We start from the raw sequence: 15,404 nt of genomic DNA on the forward strand, positions 1-15,404 counted from the left end.
TGGTTAGACACCTTCCATCTAGAATGTCAGAGCTATTCTGAAAAGATGGGCATGCCTCTGAGAGCTAAACTGCAGAGATTACATAGCAGCCAATTTCTGTCCTATCTTTTCTCTTCATTTTACTCATCCCAGAGGACAGCTATGAACATCAACAGCAAAAACTGTGTTTCTGGCTGACTAAACAGGAAAAAGTGAACAGAAAACATAAGTAAGTGGCACAAAACTCAACACACCTACATTACAAGATCGTTTGTCTAACAGTGCTTCTTTCTATATGCTTTAATTTTTCTACTTACTGGCATGAGAACTTACCTCCTCTTTCAGTGCATGTTTCTTCTGCTCCAAACAGATTTCTTTAGCACGCATCAACTGCAAAGTCTCCTTAGAAACTGCATACTGAAGCTTTTCCATACGTTCCACTGCTGCTGCCCATGCTGCCTTACCAAATTTCTTCTGGTCTGCTCGCATTCGATCATACACAGCTACAGAAAGGAAAAAAAAAGCCAGGCATCTTACTAGTCTACTCTTTCAAACCACTAGTGATCCCGCTTAAAAAAAAAAAAAAGCATACATTTGTACTTAATAAAATCTCATGAGTACAACCACTTGGTCTTGAACTGCATCCCAAATTTTCCCCACTTCTGTAACCACCAATTATCAGTTACTAACATCTCCAGCTTACCTTAATAACATTTATAGTACAGTCATAAATTTAAATGAATCTGAAGAGTGAAAAAAATTACTATTCAAAACTAAGATTTCAGCTTAACTTCAAGTGCAATTCCGTAAGAACACTGCATGAAATCAAAGCAACATCTATCTTTTACCTCAAGATGCAGGAGTCCCTTGCCTGATTCAGATTTACTATTCTTGGGCCCCAGATAACATCTAGGTGGACACATAAAAGATTCTCACCATTGTTAATATATAGGTCATCTGACATTTTACTTAGCTTTGCAAAGCAAAAGCCACAAAAGTAATGGAATCAAAAGGGTGGCATTCAGTCACCACACGCTATTGCATGCTGTTCTTAGGTAATAAGAAACACCTTTATGCTCTCATATGTTTTGCCTCTGCCATCTGTTAATATTTGGGTATGTAAGACTACCCTGTGATCAGCAGGAGGCCAAGAAAAACCCCAAACACAAAAACCCAGGTAAAATAACCTGTATATTAAACATCTGTGGCTGTAATCAGCCTTCAGGTGTGTCACCTTCCACTGGTTTTCTCCCAAATCCTGACTGCTGTACATAAAAAAATCATATGAAGAAAACCAATAAGTACATATCTATAAATACACCTTATCAACTAGTAGTGTATCTTACTGGCTGCCTTGGTCATACTAGAAAAGGAGCAAAGTTGATGAGTACATTTAGAATTTGCTCTAATTAAATTTATTCCAACATGTTTTAACCTATAAAGTCACCCAATTTCACATGTTAATGTGAAATTTAACATTATCTTTAACTTGGGTTGTCACCGAACAGAGTAAATTTGCAGTGCCTGTATCTCTTGAGTCAGATGTAGCAGTCACATACAGACATGACAAGAAACCTACCAGTCAAAAAAGGATTTCTCCTGTGGGTCTAGCACAATCACTATCACCAAGGCAAAGAAAGAAACAGGGACCTGCAGTCAGTCAGGGGAGGACAAAAACAGGACAGCTATTCTGCCAACAGCAAACAGCCAGTGAACTAGAAAAAGGTCTGTCTGCCCTATTAAACTGGTTATCTGATTTAAAATGGTACAAGTATGAGAGCACAGGTGTACATACCAAGTCATCTGACCTTGCTTTCCTGCACCACTTTTTACTAAGACCATCACATTCTTCACAGAAAAGCCAAGGTTACATCCATGAAGGCTTCTGAACAACAGAGCAGCTTTCACTGAGTAGGTAAACTGAGCTGCTAATGTTTAATGTTTAGAGCCATGAAAAAAAATACCGTAAGGCAAGGAAGACTAGAAAAGGAAATTAAGTGAAAGACAATTAACACTTACAATGGGGGTCTGCTATATCCAACACAGAAAACAGAATCCACCAGGGACTCTACGCTCCTAAATCCTTTGCAAACACAGAATACCACTAATAGAATTATGTTGAGAAAGTGGCTGCAAAACTTCTACAAAAATTTCAATTCTGTTCACCTCTGATGATGTTCTGAAAAAGTTTACAGGTGAAAGATTCAAATAGAAGAAAAAAACAAATAGGAATGACAACTGCATTTTCCTCATGAAGGATTAATGAAAAAACTCACAGTACAACGCAGAACATAGTAATCACTAAATAATTTAATTTTTTACATGATGTATATAGCATGACAGGAAATAACTACCTTTTTGTGTTTTAGCTGTTATTTCAAAATATTTAACTGTAAGATCTTGAATAGAAAGCACAGCCATGTGTGCTTTTTTCTGCCAATCAGCATCTTCTTTTTGCAGACTCTCAATTCTTCTGGGGCCTAGGTAGTCATTCTCTATTGAGATCTGAAAATAAATCAGCCCATAATTAAAAACAATTAATTGCAGCTATTCTGCCAACAGCAAACAGTTTCAGGGCTAAGAAAGAAAATAAAACAAATAGGAGATAAAACTACCACCACAATTTCTATTCAACAAACTCTTCAGAAAAATCTCTTTGGAAGCACTCTGTCTTCTTGAAACAGTACATCCATCTTTCATAATTATTGCTCTTACTGGACACATAAAACTTACACATATAAGTCTGATTTGTCAGCATCTTTTTATTATGTATCTTATTACCTGCAGATTACCTGCATGCTTCGTGCTTTATCCAGGTTTTCTTCCAGCCTGAACTATTTCATTCTGAAGTAAATAAATGCTCTTCAATCAGAATGAAGCTGGCAACCTGGGTTGTGCTGGGGTAGCAATTTTAGTTGCTATAGATGACTTTAAGAAGTATACTTTCCTAGTGCCTGAGAGTTCAAATATCCTCTCATTGCCAAGAGCAAGGCAATTTTATTCTGAGGTCACAGCTGTCTGAAAGCACTAAAAGACTTGGGACTTAGTTCCACAATTAATAAAAATACAGCTTTCTCTCCCAAATCTGAGAATTTTTACAAACCTGTCACACTAAAACAGACCACATATCTTACATATCTTAAAAACTCTAAGCCTGCTCATGCAATAAAGTATTAATTATTAATATTTTTCATATCTATCAGTCAAGAAGACACCTTACTAATACAGGCAAAGCTGAACAAAACCTGAAGTGCTCATAACTTTGTATGACCCTGAATATTTCAACCTGAAGTTCTAACGCCTCAAGTATTAATCTTAGTATCACAAAGTTTCAATTTGGTCTAACAAGCCATTCCACTCAATTGCAAAGGAAAGGTTTTTAAGTGACTGCTCAGGACCTACTTCAGCATATCCACTTGTCCCATCTCTTAGATGGATGATTTTCACAAGCAAAAACAAATAGATGCCTTCTAAACACTTGTCCATTTCTTGAAAAACACTTAGAGGACATTAATAAGGTATTTGAATCTACTTCTTATGTATTTCCAAGACTCTTAGAAAGGCAACAGACAAAGCATAACGTGGGCAAGTGTAAGTGAGCAACACTTTTACTAGATACGTTGTAACACGTCTTTCTATGGAGCATGTATGTACCACATTTCCCACAGGCAATATTTAGAAGAGGACAGACAGGTTTCCACAAAAAAATTGTACTGTAGATACATATATACACACACACCAGTGAATTACACACTGGTGAAATTAACACTTTCCATTTACGGAGAACTCTGAAACAGCAAATTCATTTGTGAAGCTGGATAAAAATCAACACAGTTAAAAGTTTTCCTTTTCTGCTCCTTGATACAGATGAGGTACCTTGACACTGAATTGACACAGGATCACTAAGTAATGTGAGTAACATTCTTATTAGGCATGAGTTCTAGGAAAGTAAGCCTCAAAGTAACATTTTTCCATAAAGTTTTGTCTACCAAAACATTATTCACACATGGTGCAAGCTGAAGAGTTTTATGATTCCAAAATATAATTATATCTTTGTTCCCTAGAGCAAGTACTTACAAGTAATAAGGAAAGGAAGCATCTTTTCATTATCCACAATCCCACATATTCATCCATACATCATCATTCACACTAAGGGTACTCATATAGCAACACAGAGAAAACTCAAGAAGCCTTGGCTTTAGCAACGGCATGAATGAGAACAGACCAACAATGTGCCTTGAGGCTGCAGAACAGTGGCATGTTAAAAGAATTGTGAAAGGAGCCCCAGAAAGATAAAAAGGATAGAAACAATTCCCCTACGTCGCTTGACCTGCCTTCATGCTTGCCCACACCGACCCATCTAGCCAGATAGCCAAACTCCTAAAACAGAGTTCTTAAGTGTCTTGCAGTACAATCAAAACATCAAAGGTACAGCTTATGTTCATGTCTGGACTTTGCACTCTGCAGCTTCGATAAGAGAAACACACAAACACAGTGTTAACTTTCTGGCTCTGAAGACACAAAATAATAGAGTATGGATGTGCTGGTTTTGGCTGGATTAATATTCTTCATATTAGCTGGTATGGGCTCTGATTTGGAATTGCACTGCAAACAGTCTTAGTAATACAGGGATACTTTAGCTCTTGCTAAGCAGTGCTGACACAGAGCCAAGGCCATTTCTGCTTCTCACTCCACTCCAGTAGTGAGGAGAGGGGTTTCACAAGAAGTTGGAAAGGGACACAGGTGGGAAGGCTGACCCCAGCTGACCAACAGAGACATTCCATACCATAAAGGACTGTGCCCAGCAATAAAACTGGGGGAAGTGGGTAATGTTCAGAGCGATGGGTGTTTGTCTTTCTAAGTCACTGTTATCCTGCTCTCTTGGACATAGCTGAACACCTGCTTTCCCGTGTGAATCAGTGAATGAATTCCTTGTTTTGCTTTGCTTTGTGTGCACAGCTTTCGTTTCGTCTAATAAACTGTCTTTATCTCAACTCTTTATCTCAAAAGTGTTTTCTCACTTTTACTCTTCTGACTCTCCTCCCACCATCCCACTGAGCTAGAGAGAGCAAGCAGCCCTGTGGGGCTTAGCTGATGGCCACAGGTAAACGACAACAAGGAATGAGCCTCTCATTGTAATGGCAGCATCCAACCTAAAGGTGAAGACAGAATCTAGGTGCCAGTGGGGAACTGTCTTTGACAGGTGAAATATCCCACATGCTTTCTTAGTAAGGCTGAATAGCTAGAAGCTAAGCATGAACCTTAAACTGAAAAGCTTATTCCCTTTACTTCTGAAGCTGCTGGACCAGACTATCACAGCCACAGCCTCCCCATAACTATACCAGCCTGAGAGAACTGAGGTTCAAGGTGACAAATTTCAAGTGAGAAAGTTCAAGAACAAGCTTCCAGCCTGGAGTAACAATCCTCAGTCACAGAGATCTTTGTTACTTTTTGGATACGTGAAAGACAGTATCTAATTTTGGGAAAAGCAGACTTGTCAGAAGGAGACTCCAGAATAGTATTCAATGAACACAGTCTGAACTGCCTCCTTACAGACAGTTCCAACCTGTGTTTCTACTAGGTCAATGACTTTCTGAGTGGCAGCAAACTTTAGGAGTCTCTCTGGTGCCTCAGACCTAGCTGGCTGCTGCTCTCTGCTTCTCACTTCAGGTTTATGATGCTCCTGCTCAAGCTTGCTTTGCTGGGTTTGCCTGACATACATGCCCTGCAGCCTCTGAGAGTCACTCCATTGACCTGAAGGTGCTCCAATGCTCCCTGTGGGAAAACAAAACTCTTCCCATTCAACCATTTCAATCCACCTGATTCCATTTCTCCACCAAAAAAAAAAAAAACAAAACCCTAAAAAAGAAAAACAGTCATTAAAAAGAAACAATCGAAAAGCCACAGTAGAAGAAGGCAATACTGACTGCAACCTTTCCAAAGGTAATTACGGTCATTCTTTATCATCAAAACCAAGTAACTATGACAAACTACAAGAGAGAGGGCCTGCAAAAAGCCACTTCTGGCCATGGACCCAGCAGACTTTGAAAAAAACACTTTAAAAAGAGACAGCAATATTGTAAGTGCAAATACCAACAGCACCAACAACTTAGAAGAATTATCAATTCTCAAGTGTAACCCTGCTAGAGAATTATTATAATCCACCGGTCATTAATCATATTTATGCTTGTCATTCTTTCAGGGTAGGACAGACAATCTCCAGAGAAAACCAGAGATGAACAACTGAGACACAGGGGTGAAATATATATGGACCCCCCCTGCCAAATGGCTGTCTGGGCATTATATATCAGTCCAACAAAGTGCCACTAGAGGAAATCTATACAAACATATCATAATATTCAGTTTAAATAATATAATGTTGTTTCATTTATATACAAGATTGAAATTATTTATAGCATCTGTTATCGTAGGAAATACAAAGTAAGCTCACGGGGGGAAAGAGATAGCTTAAATGAAGACCACAGCTGTAAAAGGGGGAAAAGTTAGTGAGTAAAGATAAGGAACATGCCTCTGGAACTTGCAGCTTATGAAAAGGCAGGTTTCCTCCCCAGCTGCAAACACTTCCATGACAGAAGTGACCACTCCCTCATTTTGTCCTAGCTAAGAATTTAAAAAGGAAAAGGGAGTAGCCATGGACCATTAAATATCAACATGAACAGGCTTGTGAGTTTTGAAGACTTGGTTTTCTATGTTCTCTTCAATAATTAATCACTTTGATGTAAGACAACAACTCTCATTATGGAATTAAAGGAAGCTCTTATGTGCTTCTGCATTCCATTATTGTTTGCAATATATGCATAACCTCTCTATGTTTTATTTTGCTCACCTGTATGATGCCAGCATCTTCAGTTTTTATAGCTCATAAAAGAGCAAGATGTCATTTTAAGAGACTAAACAAATAGTTTCTAAATTACTATTGTCCATGCTAGATATGACTAAAAGAGGGCAAAGAATAATTAAAAAGTGCTGTAATCTAATGACATTTCTTGTAAACTTGTGTATCTAGTTTTGTTTTAAAAACATTTCTAGTTAAAAATTAAGAAACTCAAATGTACTTGAAGTTTTTTCTTAGCTTAAAAGGCTTTTTTCAGTTACCTAACATTTTTTCAAAGTGAGCTTTTGGCCTAGAATTGCGCATTTGGACTCAAAAGTTTTGGACAAAGCCTGGTCCAACAGAAAAATCTCCCATATCACAACTAGATCAGAAGCCAAATCTAGCTTCTCTTCTACTTATCACTTTCTCAACAAAATACTGCAGCTACTCTTTAAAAATCCTATATCCTCCTTGAGAGGAATCCAAGTTTCACGGTAAAATTTGCTATGATTTTTTTCCTCCGATGATGAAACTTGCTTTTGTAGACTTTCATGTTTTACAAGTTTTACTTCAAATGATGCTTTGAAGCTAAGAAAATCATGACAGTTTTCACAAAAGTGGCTGTCACAAAACACATTAGAAGGGATAGAAACAGCAGAAGCCATTAACTTCAACACATCACACAAATATTTTCATCAGCAATTGCTTCAGACTAACAGAACACAAAAGAACATATTTCAACACTGTATTGATACGTTTCTGAAGGAGAACAAATGAATTCTTCAGACAAAACAAACCAAAAGGAGGTTCCTGAACTAGCCCATAAGCAAATAAGGATGGATAAACACAGGCAATGCCGTACTGGAAACATTCTTTTCCGGAACAGTTTGCAAATTATGGTTAAGTTCTGAAGAGACTATAGTAAACTTATCAAGAGAAAATACGAGCAACAGTTTGGAAATGATGGGATACACATGTATTATACATCTAATAAGTTATGGTCTTTAATACCTCACATGGGGTTTTTTTCTGGAGAATGGACATGACAGACAGAAATAAGACTTGGCCTAGACCATACAATAACTTAGGCAAGGATATGTCACATCTCTCCAGCTCTCTCTGTCATCCTTCTCCTGGATGGACTTGTAATAGGCAGAAAAGGAAAAAAATGTGAGGTGTAACAGCAGGCCAGTTAATTATAAGAAGAAAAAAAAGTAATAGCGCAGATGACAGTGGCAAAACACAAAATGGATATGGCTTTATACATAAAAGCATGTTTCAGATCAAAGGCTCAGCTATCTGCATTCTCCAAGAGGTCAAACAAGCAATCCCAACCACAGCCTGCTACACATAGTAGCCAGAAAACATGCATTTCAGCTTCATCTATGAGAGCCTTCTCAAAGTTAGTCTTACTAACTTTTTTGCTGTTGTTTTTAATTTAACTGGGCTCCCAGCTGTTAACACAAACCCAGCACTATTTCTCCAAATATGTTATAATTCTGTACATATGCCCTTAAATATATTTAGTGAGAACAACCAGCTTTAAAAAGGGCCTTACAGTTTTGTCCTAACAAATATGGACACAGATGTCACTGTTAATGCATAAAAACCTATTTAGTTTGCATGGTCTAAATTCTTCAAAATACCTGGCACTTGGGACTAAAATACAAACTACAGGAGTTTTGATTATCTTAAAACATAATATACACAATTCAGTCAAGACTGTAAAGGAAGAACAAAGTGAAAGGTAACAAGATGTTAGGACATACAGAAAGGAGACTGAATAATAATGTCATTCCACTGCAAGATGCAGTAATGAATGTTTTTTCCAGAACCATGGAAAATCTTGAAAAACTAAGAAGTAGTTAGAACAGAAAAATCATAGAAAAGATAGGTTAGGGCAAGCATTACAGTAAAGACTGTGTTTATTTAACTGTTGTTTTCCCCCAGACATACAAGAGCTTAAGTAAAAAGAGTGTTAAAAACACTGCTACAGTATTTTATACTGGCAATTGACAGAATCAAAGCTAAACAATGTACCCTGCATTAAGCATTCCTTATTTATTCATCTGTATAGCATAGAACATTTCTATACATTTCATATTTACTGACTGAGACTTAGACTAAAAGAGAGTTCAGCTTCAAAAAGAAAGCTTTTATTTTTTAAAAAATATATTCTTAAGAAGACACATTCCACTAGTTATTTGAAAATGTTAAGCCAAACTCAAAGGCAAGGGGGCTTGAGTGTTTCCAGACATTCTAGATTCTGTTTGTGCATGAAAATGATTGGATGTATTTTTAAATCTTCAGTTTAGAAATTTAATACACACAACAGACAAAATCTTTAGCATATCTATCAAGAGTTTATCAAAATATGGTAGACAATTTTTTATATACTGAAAAAAACAGAAATAGTGACACAAGTATTAGCCAGAAGCAATCAGATTAAAGACATATAAATAGCCATGAACATGGATACTGAAAATAACTGTAACAGGTAGCAAATAAAGCCCAGTAACTTTCAGTATGAAATTATCAAGTATGATAAAAGCTTATAAAAAGGGGTTTTTTTCAGGGCACTATTGAAAAAGAAGCACTAAAACCCACTAGATTTGAAACTATTTAGATTAAAAATCTTTTTGCAAAATTTAGACTCTCAGCAAACTTTTCAACCTCTGAAGCCCTTCGGTCCCTCTCCTTGACCTCTAGAGTCTGAACAACATTGCATCAAAGACTCCTCAAAGCCTCCTCCTTTTTTCTCTCTCCCTGTCTCCAACACTGCAAAGGAAAAAAAAAAATCATACATTTCTAGGTTTCACTCTCCTTGACTCTAATCCTCAGGGACACATAATTTAGAATTTTCTGCATGTCTAACAGCCTTTCAAAATTCCATCAAGATGCCTTTTTGAATGGATACACTGATTCAGCATTTTTCCGCACTATTTCCTCCATTATTAGCACTTGAGGAAAAAAAAATTAAGACAACACATTGATACATTGATACAAGATACATTGATAACACCCAAATTCTGTTACAGGTTCCCTAAACTGCTGATTAATCCAAATCATTAACAGACACTGACAACTCCCTTTCTGAACACATATATTTGGTGTCCACCGTTAAACTGTGGAAATTATTGCCACAGAGCATGTAAGGTGTACTAAGAGTTTGTCTGTGCTTTATTTAAAGCACCACAGGTTCATTGAGGTACCCCTATTTTTTATACTTTTTATCCCTTAATATTCATGATTTATGGATATGTACTATCTTTGATGAATCACATGCTTTCCAAACTAATGCAATCCAATTCTTTTACTCTGGTGTAGTACTGTGGATGCTTAATAGGGAAACACCCTTATGTTCCATACTGTCACTCTGACACTGTAGTACTTTTTTGAGAGGAAGAAACTAAAAATGTGACATTCAAGACGCAGGTATACCACGGACGTGTACCAAAGTGTGATGTTTTCTATTTGGCGCTTTATTTTTAAACCTCTCTAATAATTCAAAATCTTCTTCTTTGCTCTTCTAAAATGCTGAATAGCAAGCTATTTTCAGCAAGCTCAACATGGCTCTTACACATTTTTCCTTAAGAGTAGTAGCTAGTTAATTAGGTGCATATAAATATGCATATATGCTTTCAGAGGTTGTCATCAACCTTCTGCATATGCATTAGTTTTTATTTATTGAAATTTCACCTACCATTTTATTATTCAGCCCAGCTTCTTGTACAGCGTTACTTTTTAAAAAACTACACAAACCTTTCAGCATTCAAACATAATCAAATTTTCTACAAGTCTTATTAATCACTTTTATAGCTGAACACCTAGAGCAGTCTTTTACTCTACTCATTTTCCAGACAGGCAGATTTATGCAATCAGATATATATCAGTTTTGTAGCCAGCTACCTCTTATCAGGAACTAAGTTTCATTAAATGATTTAGGTACCAGCTTGCTTTCTATCAGATCGCCTCTTTAGAATTTTTTTTTTTTTTTTTTGGCAAAAATCCATTAAGTCCTGATTTGAAGTCAGCAAAATGTTCTGTTCTGAGTTCATGTAACAGTTTAGAGTATTTATAGTTCAGATTGTAAACAGACACTGACATACAACCCTTTTGAATCAAACTATAAAGACAATCAGTATAATCCACTATATTGCATCACATTCTCAAACAAGCTAGCAATATTTTTCACTAAGTTTCTGACCATTTTGCATAAATTTAGATTTCTTCTCCAGTCTACATGTTTTTCAAAAGCTACATTTCTTTAAGTATTATTTCTGATGATGTGAGGATACACCTTCAGCTATAAGGAGATTTTAAAAACAAGTTTAAAAACCTTTGAAGTTTTACAGTTTCTCCAAAATATCTTCACATGATTGGAGACTTTTCAAAAAAAGATACTCTGTAAGTACTTTTTAAAGTAATTCTCTCAGCTTTGCCAGCTGTTTCCATTGCTAAATTTCTACCCCCTTGAACTTGTTTCATACTTTATGAAGCTATTTTAACCAAATTTTTACACGTTCAATACAATGTAATTTATTTCTAAGTACTTAATTTTGCATAAATCAAAGTTAAATTAACTATAAAGTTCACTACTGCAATTTACCACCATATATTAAATGAACAAATCCACATACAGTTGAGTCAGAACTGTATTTTTAATATACCAGAATCTGCATAAGGGAGCTTGAGAGGGAACCAAACAACCAAACCTTCAGACTAACAAAAGACTCCAATTTTTTTTAAATCAGGATGCTATGAACTATCAATCTATATGCTGCTCTAATCTCTAGCTTTCAGTGCTAGAAATATATTAATATTAATATATTTGAAGTCCTTAAAACCTCCTCACATTTATGTGAACTAACATGCAAGTAAAAATAATTAACATGCAAGCAATGAAGGTATGAATGCATTTAATGTATTTAATGTATTTAACATAAGATAAGTTTTCAATGCTCTCATTTCCTGGAGATGAGCTGAGACGTAATGGTGGCTCGAGGCTTTCACTCGTAATGAGATATTACAAGTTTCCAGCTAAACAAAACCAGTTCAACTCAGACCCTCAAGAATGCATGTTTTGAAGTTTTGCTGGCATCTACATGTAGGTTGTGAAGCAATTTGTTACATTTATCTTTAGTCCAATATCAAGGACATCCAAAAAACCCTCAAAGCATGAGAAGAGAAGGCCTCCCACTGACTTCACTTGGCCTTTGATCAAACCCAGAGCCTATTCATCATGACTGTGAAGTACTGTCCACAACTACAAGGCCATAAAAATTCTAAGTAGCAAGGTAGTTTCTTTGTCTGTATGAAGACTGGTAAACACAGACATACAGACAAAAAAGGCTTTGTGGTTTTGCCCATGAAGTCATTTTTTTGAAGTACAATATTTTTTCTTTTCTAAATAACCAGATTTGGTAGCCTGTATAAAAGAAACCTTCATGTTTTAGTTTTAAAGGGCTTCAAACTTGATCACAGTAACCTGGCCAATAGTTCTACAGCTAAGTATCAACCACTAACTGTTGATCCCTTACATACTTTCTGAAGAACAGAGGAGGATCTCACAAAGTTTAGATTTAACTTTCTGAAATCAAAGGCATCAGAACAGAGGTGTCTACTCTGATTTCTCAAAATTTCAGAAACACTCAGTCTTTTCATTTCCAGCTATTGATGTCTATTACCTCCCACTTTTCTACTTTGCCAAATGTGTGTTCTGCACACAGAAAAAATAAGCAAAATTTTCACAGGGAAATTATCTATTTTGATTAAGGAAAATTTGTGGGCATAAATGTGAAACATTTTTAGAATCAAAAATATAACACCTTTTCAGTAGTCTGATTCTTAGAAAAAAAATTAAATTCCATTTAAAATTCAACTTTAATGCTAGGTAATGTATGAACATTGTCTGTCCTATAATTTTATGTTCGTAATTGTCTTCCTAGTTCTTGGAAGAATATACAGACAGACCAAAACATGCAACACAGCATTTGAATATCAAAGTTCACTTGGCTGGTGCCTGTGTAATACTCGAGAGTCCAAAGTCAGAAGAAAAGGACCAGTAACCTAGATAGTGAAATTAACATGCTAAAACTCATTGCTTGAATATTTTCACATATTATTACAAATAAACCAGCAACAGTCCATAAATAAATCAGAAAATGCCTATGCAAATTTTCAGCTCAGTATGTATTTATACATATATTTTATGTATATATAAAATATAATACTGTGTTCAAATCCTTTATTATGCCTTCTCCAGCATTCAGTGAACATATGGACTGTTTGGCTGGCTTATCAATACAACTTTTCACATTTACCTTACAAAATACAGTAATCCTAAACACACAGAGCATATTTCCTAAGTGTACCTTATATTTTAATCTTGGAATGAGTACAGACTTGCTTCTTTGATAGGCATTTCTCAATTTGATAGTACCATTCATTACAAGTTGGCTTCTATTTTCTGTGTCCCTCATAAAGGCCTTGGGGCAAGCAGGTCTGTTCCCATATCATACACACAAAGATTTAAGCCCAAAGCACAGCTGTGCTTGCAGGGCTCAGCACTTTCAAGAATGCATGGTATCTGTTAAGCATCTTGACTTGCTTGGAGGGAAGTCCCCATGGATTTGAGGAGCACTTGCATATAAAGAGCATTCATATAAACAAAACCAGGACTCTGAAGCTGGAAGCCCAAAAAAAGAGAAGCATATCACTTACTGAACACATTGTTCTAGGGTTAGATGACTAGCCCATAATTAAGCAGAAATGCCATTTGAAGTTGTTTTTCCACAGTGACATCTCATTTCATAATAACCCATCCTCTCTTCCTTTCATGATCTTACACCTTTTTCCATCAGTTTTTCAAATCCAGGACTACTGAAACACTTTACAAACAGCTCTGATTCCTCACACACCTTAATGTTCCATCCTTTACACTAAATGAAGCAAAATACATCTGAAAAATTACTGTAGAATCAAAATACAAAATGAAACAAGATTCTATCATATCTATAATGGACAACAGTAACCTACATTTCCAAGCTTCCACATGGGTTTTAACTTTGTTATTAACTTTCATTGTGGGTTGTTTGGTTTGTGGTTTGTTGTTTCATGGGTTTTTTTCCCCAAAGAACGCATCTGGATAAAATACAGATGTCACTCTCCAATAAGCCTTGACTGATCAGACAGAACTTAGTTTTGTTTTCTCCCTTGCCTCCCATAGGCTTGTCTCTTCCTTAAAATTTCACAGGAACAGTAGAAATTTAACACCAGATGACACATATTCCAATTTTTATGTCTTGCTCCAAAAGCAGAAAACACTCTTGCTGAAGATTAAAGGTGATGTAATTAACTTCCTTCTAAACTCACTGTGAAAACTGACAAAATTAAGCTGATTAAAATACCTAACACCTCCCAAATTCTTAAAAAACTCCAAAAACTGCACACCAAACAAAAACAACTTCCCCACAAATCAGAAACAGATACCTAATACAGAAAAGGTCTAAAACATTAAAGCCTGCCAGAAAAACATATGCAGCAAGTTAATACAAACCATTTCATGCAGAAGTTCTATTTATAAAACATTTCTTCAACCCTAGCTACCCAGTATAATGTATGTTTTGTCATCATAGATACAAGTACTGCTTTCTCTCAAACGATGAAAGGAAAAACAAGAGATGGCATCTTTCTCTACCGCATCATACAAATGACCAAGTTTTTTAACTCAAAAATTGCCAAATTATGAAGAGAACATAATGTACATTAGAAGAAATTATGTATGACTAAAATAATCAACCACAGAACATACTTCTGAAGTTTATCAATGTACTCTTTCAGGAAGAATATGAAGTTATGCATTTTAAAACTGGAATTCAAAAGATTACTGAGGTTTAAAAAAATGAAAACAGAGCAAAACACAACAAAACTCTTAATACATATTTTTACTCGCAATATCTTAATACATATTTTTACTCGCAATATTTACTTCTTATTTGACAAAAGAACAAACAAATCTTTTTTTCTTTACTACAAATTCAAATAAAATGGGAATTATTTCACCATGCTTTGAAGCAAGCTTTTCAATAAACGTAGTTTATAGGCTTCAACTGTATGACACATCTGAAAAAAATATTCATGCCAATTCTCTGCAGCAACATTCGTCATTCAAGAGAAGAAAAAGCACTTTTAGTTAAAACATCATCACTTTATAAAACTGAGTTCATTTAAGATTGCTGATTTTTCTGAAAAATTACTTTAGACATATAGCAATACGTCAAAATAAAACTATCATAATTCATTTTGCCTCCCTCCCTTATTCTTTCTCAAAACCAGAGAGGAGCACTATTTTTAAGCTGAAAACAGTAAAAAAATTTGTTGGCTAATTGAACAAGTGTCAAGCTGACATTAAATGACATTTACAATACAGATTAAATGAAACAAAATTTTAGCTTAGAATCAGAAGGCTGCAGTCTTAATAATCCGTACAGGAACTAGTATTTTTATTAAAAGTCCTTCCAAGATGCAATAAAGATAACATTCGTTAGTTCTGGCTAAGCATTCAAGATCAGAATTACTTTCAAATATA

At 35.6% G+C, this 15,404-nt stretch overlaps 1 protein-coding gene across 1 annotated transcript in view; it reads right to left on the minus strand.

Moving 5' to 3' along the window:
* The window catches only part of JMY (junction mediating and regulatory protein, p53 cofactor), a 64,386-nt gene that overhangs the window by 29,478 nt on the left and 19,504 nt on the right, over nucleotides 1-15,404 (minus strand). The window contains exons 3-4 of the mRNA XM_066338713.1: nucleotides 2,334-2,484; nucleotides 313-482 (exon numbers count right to left, since the gene is read on the minus strand). Coding sequence (XP_066194810.1) covers nucleotides 313-482; nucleotides 2,334-2,484 — 321 coding nt within the window. The remainder of the gene's footprint in view (nucleotides 1-312; nucleotides 483-2,333; nucleotides 2,485-15,404) is intronic.

Source organism: Sylvia atricapilla, chromosome Z, assembly GCF_009819655.1.
Source record: "Sylvia atricapilla isolate bSylAtr1 chromosome Z, bSylAtr1.pri, whole genome shotgun sequence".
Taxonomy (NCBI): Eukaryota; Metazoa; Chordata; class Aves; order Passeriformes; family Sylviidae; genus Sylvia; species Sylvia atricapilla.